The sequence below is a fragment of the Corvus brachyrhynchos genome, unplaced genomic scaffold, assembly GCF_000691975.1.
Source record: "Corvus brachyrhynchos isolate BGI_N302 unplaced genomic scaffold, ASM69197v1 scaffold481, whole genome shotgun sequence".
Taxonomy (NCBI): domain Eukaryota; kingdom Metazoa; phylum Chordata; class Aves; order Passeriformes; family Corvidae; genus Corvus; species Corvus brachyrhynchos.
Window position 1 is genome coordinate 241,236 of NW_008236261.1, and position 9,430 is coordinate 250,665.

Here is a 9,430-nt window from a genome sequence, read left to right on the forward strand (position 1 = left end):
AATAACTCTCCCGGCTACAGCAGTCCCCCAAGAAGGGCTGCAGATGTTTTCAAAAGGCAACTTCGACAAACAGAGCTTATGGCATACAGTCTAAACTATGGTGTGGCTGGAACATGTTACGAAAGATGCTTCATCCATATCCCAGCCATCTTCCTTGTTACATCTCCGAGGTTATCGATTACATTTTCTGACAGCACCAAGTAAGCGCTGGTTGCCAAGCCAACACAGGAATGCTGCTCTTGCTTCTTAAGGAAGCACAGCTACTTTTGCAATGCTTGTATTGTAACAAAAAACCACTAAAGTGAATTGAAACACCAACAGGGAGCCCAGAGCAAATGGCTGGTTGATGCCTGCTCTTGGCCAGATGCAACACTGATGTGGCACAAATGCAGCAGTTGGCTCTAATGGTGTTACTGCACCTGGTTTTCAAAAGCAAATCTGAACTACACACTCCCAGAAAAGCTCAGGGATAAAAGAGATTTATGGCTGATGTTCTCTATGTGTCTGACTCCCAGCCATGGGAACCAACATAACCTGCACACCAGGTTATCTCATCCTACTCCCTTTCAGGCAGTAATTTTTGCATTCTGCCCACAACTGTGCCAGACCCTCCAAGCTCCTACCAATACATGTCAATCACTGACTGATTTCTGAAGCCCCAAGATGAGGTGGGAGGGCAGAGCCAGCCCCTCAGAGAGGTTATGACTGGACAAAAAACAATGTCTTACCGGATTGACTGATAGGCCAGCCACAGGAAAACCCACAGAGACTGGTCTATATAGTAATTACTGAATATTTTACAGTCAGGGAGAAGATAGCTGTAGGTAGGGAATGTGAAAAGATAGAATTTCTGTGCCTTCATTCCCAGTCCTCTGCAGAACAACTGCGAAAGATCTTTATAGCAAGGTTAACAGAGACTGGTAAAAACCCCAGCATTTTCTACAAGTGCCCCAGAGTGGGTTGCCCCCACCTTCACTGTCTTCAGCAACATAATTTGAATATGTCTATATGTCCCAGAAAATGACACTTGTACTACACTTAAAACAGAGAAGAAAAGTTTCAGACGCCTGGTATGTTCGCCTGTATCTAAACTGGCAGAGATGATGGTGTACAGTAATTACTGTCACATTTCCTGGGCAAAGGGAGGGAGATCAAAATGCCTAATTAACAGCTTCTTTCCCATAGGAGCCACCAATGACATGGTAAGATACCTTCTTCCAGCTCTGTAAAATAAGTAACAGAAATAGGACAAACCCAGCAGTCACATTCAGCTCTGAATGTCACTGGTTTTACATCCTTCTGTGCATTTTGTCTGCATTGCTCAAGACATGCTGCTTGCTGAAAATGCACATTTGACAACAAGGCTGGGAGGCTTCTTTGGGAAACAGGCATTCAGGGCTTATCGGGGGGTGGGGGGCTTACTAACTCCAGAAGGACTTGGGCAGCAGTAGGACAGCCAGTGCAAACAGCCAAAAAAAAAGGAAAGCTCTGACAAAAGCAGTCCTGTTGGAAAGAAAGACCGAAAAGGCCTCCAAACAAAGAAGGCCTGTTTCTATGTCTACTGCCAGTGCCATCATTACCACTTGTACGGCAAGAGAGAGAGAAAGGAAAAGGAGATCAAATCAGATGTCACTAGATGAGGGAACAAATCATTAGCACACCAGGGGACCAGGCTATGACTCTCAGTGCATTTCAGCCTGGAGAGGCTGTTGCATTTAGTGACCCCAAATACGGTGCTGCCATTCTGCTCCATTGCAGCTCCAGGCCTAGTTCAGAGGGACTGAGGGCCCTCAGCCCACACAGCTAAGCACCATGGTGATTTTCTAACAGTGCTGTGCTGATGAGGGCTGTGAACAAGATCCTCTTTACCTGAAGACTGGCTACTGTAAGGCAAGCCTATGGAAGACAATGGGATACAGACTGTTTCCTTGACACACAGCAGGAGGCTGAAACAAGCACAATTCCTGCCTTCAACATGTTGGTCTTTTTTTTGCATAGCTATCCCAAAGGGACTCTGGTCAAGCACTACTTGCTACGACAGGGCAGTCTTTCAGGCTCACATTCCATGCACCTTATAGAAATATGCTCGTTTAAAAGATGGTCAGAGGAATAAGTCTGTTCCAGATGCCCATTTAGTCCAGCTGAACAAAGCCTGAAACAAAGGGCTGAATTAGAATAAATTACATTCCAAGTTGTAATGTGGTTTGTCTCTCCCTAGTTTTCAGTTGTTTCCTGCTGTCTGAATCCCCTCCTTTCTGGGCTAGTAGTATCTACCATCACACAAAAGCTGGTTTGTCTCTGGATAAGGAGATAAAATTGGATCTCTTTCTATCGTCCTTAGCTTATCTTACAATTTTCCTTCTTTCCCTGCCTCTTCCCACCCCTGCTTTGCTCCCTCACAGCCTCCATCTCACCAGCTCTCCTGCTGCTGAGTCTGTTCCCCCGCATTCCTCAGCCCCTTACTCCTCCCTCAGCTCAATACTGCCACTTCTTCGTCCCTCTTCACAGGTCTAGGGCGCTCTCTTTCTGGTTCGCTTACAGACTAACACACACCAGTGTCTGCGTTCCCCCAGCCACCACAAATTCCAGCCTCTCTCATGGATCTGGTCATGGACTGCCTCTTATCCACCTTCCTCGTGACTCCAGAGCCAAAAGTGCCCAACCTGCAGTCAGATTGCTGTGCCATGTCAGCAATCTGAACCTGCTACATTTTACCACAATCCCTTTGCGTCCCACATGGTTTGGCTTCCCTGCCAGTTAATGAAGGGCTAAGTTTTGTCACTCTGGTGTGACATGTTACTGCCCTCAACATTGTCTGACACCAGGACACAGACACTGTCCTGAGGCTCTGGTATTAGATTTCAAGAAATGCTTTCCCTTCATCTGTCAAAAAAATAATTCATCAAGTAACAGTGCGGGTAATCCAAACTCCCTCCAATTCCAAACCTGAATTTGGCATATAATGAAGAAAGCACTTAATCACTTGAGTCACTGTATATAAAGACATATTGTAGAAGATGCTTCACAATGTTCACCACTATTATCCCTAATTATATAAATTTGACTAGTTAGTTACTACATTACTGAAAAAATAGATGCATATTAAGTGTAAAAAGCCAAACCTTTGCAGCTTGATGTTCTTGCAATTCAAATAAAATGGATTATGTTGAATTGCTGGTTCCCAGAGAATGCTGCAGCGCATCTGTACTCCTCCTCACAGCTTCCTCCCAGTTAGCTGACCACAACTTTCCAGTGAGCAAATAAAAGGCTGCCACTCCCATGTTTCACTGCAGGTCAGACACATCCCATGCTCTACTATGGGGTCCAATCCAAGCTTTGCTTGTCAGCCCACTTCAGAGTGAGTTTCTGAGGATTACACTATCACATCCCTTTGCATCACACATTTCACGTGACATGAAAATGTTTGGCTTGACAAAACCTACAGATCTCATTCTCCACTCTTTATAATTCCATGGTCCTCACCAAAGATGCTCTGTGTGTGCAAGTGAAAAGGGACATGGACAGGCATGAAACAGGGAGAACACATTGAAACTCAGTGGTCTCAGGTTGTGGGATGCTGCAGACTGCACCAAAGGCAAAGTGTCTTCAGGAGCACCTCCAGAACAGCATGGGATTTGTGTCTGGCAGAAGTGCAGGACTCAGCTGATCTGCCAGGGGTAGCCCAAGTACTTATACGAATTTATAGCCACAAAATGCATACAAAAAGAAATAGGTGCTTTACCACCCACACTTGTATCACACCCCTAATAGCTTCCTGTGGGCTATGCCAAAAAACCTGGCCTATTCTCCTGCGCGTATCTACCTTTGACTTGGGTGGCTGCTGGATCAGGCCCTGAGGCTGCCCTGTCCACAGCTCTGTGCACCCTCCCACGTTCCCATCGGTCCATTTGAAAGGAAGGCATCGATGTGTCTCCATAATGCAGCCATTACCAGCATGATACTGACACAGATCAATCAAACGCAATACAACAGCCAGATTCAGAGGATTCCAAAAATTGAGGTCAGGCTCAGTAACTCTTTAGACAGACGCTGAGAGAGAGAGAGAGAGACATATATACACAAAGGCACATTTTAACTGTGCAAACCTAAAAATGTCACTTGTAGTGATGGACTGGATGCGTTTTGGGAAGAACTGTTACTTCCTCCCCCATTATCATCCCTTGCCTCTGCATCAGTGTTGGCATAAGATGCGTTTGTCCCTGTGGCCTTATACTAACTTTTCCCTTAACACACAGCCCTCTGATTTTACAGCACAAGCCCTGCGAATGGGTGTCGTGCTGCTTTGCTGTGCCTTGAAGGGTCTATCGCCCTGCTACAGAACACCTCTTCCTAGGAGAGGGCCATTTTGTGGCTAAATCCCAGCTCCTGGGTCAGTCAGATGCAGCAGCCCTTCCTTAGGCGAAACACCTCAAAAATGCACCAGGGATTGGGAGACACACAGCTGCCTGGGAAAACCCTGTTTAAACTAGTGCTCTGCTGCGCATGAGCTGGTTGTTGCAGTTGCTGGGGATTTACAGACTCCAACATGAAGGCTGAGAAGCCAAAGATTTCCTAGGCTACAGTGCTGGACTTGTACCAGAGAAAATAAAATCCCTGTACGTCTACTCAAACCCACAGCTTGGCTTAATTATCTCCATTGACCTTGGCTTCCTGTGCATTTTCTGCTCAGATGTTTGGAGTCAGTAAGCTACTACAAATGATTAAATGATTCACATTATTGACAATTATGTGTATCAGAGTGGTATTTAAAAACCCTACTTGATGCAACACCACACTGAAGTTACAATCTGCAAGCAAACGCAGCAAAGATGACTAAATTTTGTTGTGAATAACAATTCTGATTTCAAGATCAAACTCTGAATCGAACACCAAAGATCTAGAAGTCCTGCCTCACATTGCATTAAGCACATCCAGTTAAGTAAATACTAGTAAAAGTGGCAATAGACGCTCTGGTCCCTTTCTATCACTACAGTAAGTTGCCAACTGGTTTCTCCTTCAAAAAGACAAAAAATATTGAAAAACACGTATCTTAAGTATCCTAGGATGGCTTACATTGCATTATTTAAATGTGGGCTTAGCCAGAGTGTGAGCGTGCAGTGCACAAGTTTCCAGAGAGCTAGGAATTCAGGCACGAAGGCAAGCAGTTCTACGGACTTTTCCAGTGCTCAAGGACAAAGATGTCATGAGATAAGCTATATTAAGACTCCCAAACAAAAGCTTATCAACAGTAAGTCTCCACACCAGAGATCTTAGAGTCTGAACAGACAGTGAGAAAACAGCAGGGAAGGAAGAAATAAGGCCACAAAGTGGTGACTGAAGCAAACTTCACCTGGATCAAGAGTAATCTTGTTCCTTCAGCAAATGTGTGTCCAGCACTACTGCATGCCCTAGAACATTCTTCCTCATTTTGTCTTGTTCTGCTTTTAACCACTTGCCTCAAAAAGCGACATGAAAAGGCATTACTCCAATGCCTGCTGATGGCCAGCAGTGGTTTCCTTCCTCCTGTCACCCATTAGCTGCAAACTTAATTAAATGTTCGGATCTCTCTCTGACCAGCACTCAGATCCTGAGCTTGAGAGAGCCTGAGAAAAGCATTTCTCTCCTCCCTTTCTAAGGATAGGAAATTCCTCTTCATCCTTTAAAGTTATCCCTGCTTTTCTATATGTATGGGGAAACTTGTCCAACATGGAGCGACAAATCTGTGGCAAAGATGAGAAATGCACTCAGTCTCCTCACTGCTAAGAACTACAGCATCTCACCCCTCCTGCTTATTTGCTGGCTAAACATAGCATAAAGTTGGGTTACAGCAAAGAGACAAGACCTTGTTATCATCTCCCCAATCATCCACACTGTGTTCACCTGAATGCTCACACATGATTTCTTTTACCTTAGCCAAAATTTGAAAGCCAATCTGCAAGAAGAGACTTAAAATATAAACACATTTACTTTTAGCAGAGATCTCCATTTCCAGCACAATTTCTTATGAAATGACTGTATGGTCCAGGATCCTTAAAATTCTCCAGCTGCTGAGAAGTTATGGATAGCATCTCCAAATGCTGTCAACAGCCAACAAAACATTACTAGAAAGATCTCTTTAGCATGCATGAACGGATGCATCAAGGGCAGTTGCGTCTATACAAGAGAAATTCTTCTTGCACTGCACTTTTGGGGTTTGGAGTAGGAACTCTGCACAAAGATAATTAGCATTTACTTCTAAAACAGGAAACTTGCCTTGCATATTTCATTTTGACACAGTCACACTCTTCTTTTTTTTTTCTGCAAATAACAAGCTGAATTCTAAAAACCTTACATAGTTTACAAATAGACAAAATCCCAGAGAGCATCCAGCAAAATATGGCTGGGCAAAAATGAATAAATGCTGACACTGAACTGTGGTGTTCCCAGTCAGAAAGAACAATACCTTGCTTATGCCAATAGTACATGTTTTCAAGAAGGTGTTGTTACTTGTGAGCAACAACAGGAGAATCCATCTTTCTTGCACACACAAATGCACAAGCCATCCATGCACAACTGTTGGGCAGTTTCCTACTCCCTCATAACCCAGAGGACCTGAGCAGCTGCTTTGCACCAGTCTGTTGTCGCATCCCTTGACAGGTAACCCTGACCCAGTTACAAAGATGCACTAAGGCATGGTTATGCCTTTCCTGAAGCCTTCTCAGAGCACTGCCCAGAATCCTGAGTATGTATATGACCTGTTGTAAGCCTGGGTGAAGATGTAGCTCTTGCAGTGAAGAGCTAAAGCCCTTCCAAAGCACATACACCCTCCTGTCAGCTCCCCCATGCCCCAGGGCATTCTTGACTCCACCTAACATTTCCCCTTGGAGAAATACCCAGAGGTCTGCGGAGCCCTGTGTTCTGCAGCAGGGCATCGAGATGCATTACCTGCAGTCTCCCTGTTCCCCGATGACAACTCTCCGTTGATCCCATTCTCTTTGGTCTGAGCATATGTCCCTGGCTGCTCATGGCTGCCCAGCCTCAGCTCCTCATCCTCTTGGTACGAAAATCCATTGGCACTTCTGACCAGTCCGGCACTTGCGCCACCCTGATCCTTAATTTCAGGTGAATGTGGGTGTGAAGAAGCCTCTGTTAGCTGACCTGAAGTCCAGTGCGGTGCCTTGGCTTCGTCTTTCCTATCCTCGGCCATGGCTCCTTGCCTTCACCACTTGGCCTGTAATGACATGAGCAGGAGAGATCAGTTCCAAATGAGTGACCATGTCCCTGACTGTCAGCACAAGCACGTCACCAGCAGTGTTGCTGGTAAATTCAGGTCTGGCAGAGGAAAGAAGCATCTCAGTGTGTTTTTCTTAGCTGTGAGTGAACTGATTTAAACCCAAAAGAAACCACCTGAAGTAAAAATTATGGGTCAAGTCTTCCCTGACTCTCACATGCCTTGCAATTATTAGCACCATTTTCTTGATGGCTGCCCATTCAATAATCTGATTTTAACTCATTAATTACAGTTAAAATATCAACCCAATTAACAAGAAATGAATCTGTCATCACAGTGCCACAACACCGTCCCAGGGCAATAAAGGAAGAATGCCACAACTGCTACAAGTGAAGCTGCTGCTGCAGTTGCACCAAGGGGGTGCTTGTCAGGTGCAGAAGCACAAGGTGACGCGGCCTCTCCAGCACATGCAATCTGCTGCTTGTTGTGACAGAAGCCAGATTTGGGAATTTGCACTGGGTTCCTGAACACCCATGCTGTTTGACCCTCACTTAAATGCTGTTAAATCCCCTCACTTGCCGTTCTGTGAACATTCACACCCATTCCCTTTTGTCCAGAACAGTCCATGGGGAACAGTTTGTTTCTCACATAAGCACTTACATTCTCTTTTGACTATCAGTATTTGTACAGAAATAAAACTAATCATTATGTGCTACTTCACACATATTTCTCTCCTGTTAGTTGGCTCTCATTTGTCCAATCCAAGGAAAGAAGCCACTGCATAAGCCATAGCACTTGGCTATTCCTCACAGATAAATGCAGCAGTAGCTCCTCAACATGTAAACCTAGGAGGCAATAAATCATAATCGTGTTTTGATGATAAGGTAGCCTCTGGAGAGGAGAACGTGACCTGCCCTGACTTAGCTACTTCAAAGTGAAAACCAGTGGGCCTTTTCCAAAAGGACTTGCCACCTCTTTTTTTCCCCAGAAGAAAAAAAACATAAAAGCAGTGAGCAGAATGCAGTCAAGCAGCCACATATCACAGAGGCCGAGCAGTCTAGAAAAGGCAGCACAAACTGGATAGTACATATTTTCAAGACATTTAACAAAAAACAAACCATAAAAAGAAACAGGTTTCCATACTGTCAGGTCAGTTCGAAGAAAACCTCTAAACATGAGAAAAGGCTATTGTTATTTGCCAGATAATCATTCATAATTGATAATTTGACCTCTTTCTGATCTGATATTATAATTTAATAATAATGGATTTCAGAGCTACTTCAGATTTTTAAAAAATCATGGTGAATCACAAAATTAGGTTTCATTCACAATACATGACTCAAACTGGAGTTCCATACCAAAAAGGACTAAAAACTCTTTTGCCTCATGGTGAAATCATGTTGCTTTAGAAAGTGCTCTACCCACTCTTCCCCTGATCCAGCATAATTCCCTGGAGTAACTAACTGCATAAAGACTGAAGGAGCAGGTGAAACTTGCAGTCCAGGTTTTCCTTTGAGCTGTAATGACAATGATGGGCTGAGCAGTATCACATGCCTCAGTCAACCACAAGTAAGAAAGGAGTAAACACACTCCATATCCCTTTTCTTTCCCCACCTCCTTTACCCTGATGGGAGACTCAACAGGGAGACATTCTGCATGTCCAGACAGAGCTTTAAAGCAGCCATCTCACATCATACCAGGAGAGCTGATGGTGTCATTACAAAGAACAGCTCAAGTTGGGCAAACACCCCCTCCTACAAACAAAAAAAATATACCTCTGCCTCTAGATCTGTTTATTGCATGATACTAGAGTACGTTTTCTGATCAGAGGCTTTCCAAAACGTGAGGCCACTGGACAAATGTCTCCCTTTTTACAGGAATGAGCAGCACACACCCAAAGCCACCAACATTTGGGATCTGAGGACAGAAAAAATCCTGTTCTGGGAAAAAAAGGGAGACAATTCTCATTTATGTCCTTTGGGGAAGCTCAGGAAAAAAACACAAAAACCCCACAAAAAACAACCAAAGAAAAAGCCCAAGCCCTAACTCAAGGCTTTCCTCACCAACCCAGTGTGCTTTCAAGCTGAGAGTGAGACCCAGGAGCAGCAAGAACCTGCCCACCAGCTTCACCAGTTCAGCCCCTGAGAGGGCTGAGAGGAGGGGAGGAGCCCAGAGACACAGCAGGACAGGGAAGGGCTCTGAAAGAGCCAGGTGTAGGGA

At 44.6% G+C, this 9,430-nt stretch overlaps 1 protein-coding gene across 46 annotated transcripts in view; it reads right to left on the reverse strand.

Annotated features, from left to right (window-relative positions):
* The window catches only part of MAP2 (microtubule associated protein 2), a 236,821-nt gene that overhangs the window by 64,392 nt on the left and 162,999 nt on the right, over positions 1-9,430 (reverse strand). For 24 of the 46 annotated variants that reach the window (XM_017747000.1, XM_017747007.1, XM_017746999.1 and 21 more), the window contains one exon: positions 6,925-7,210. The exons of 20 other annotated variants lie outside the window; for them this stretch is intronic. In XM_017747000.1, coding sequence (XP_017602489.1) covers positions 6,925-7,186 — 262 coding nt within the window. In that variant the 5' untranslated portion in view covers positions 7,187-7,210. The remainder of the gene's footprint in view (positions 1-6,924; positions 7,211-9,430) is intronic. 2 more of the 46 variants (XM_017747025.1, XM_017747024.1) reach the window with 1 other exon arrangement.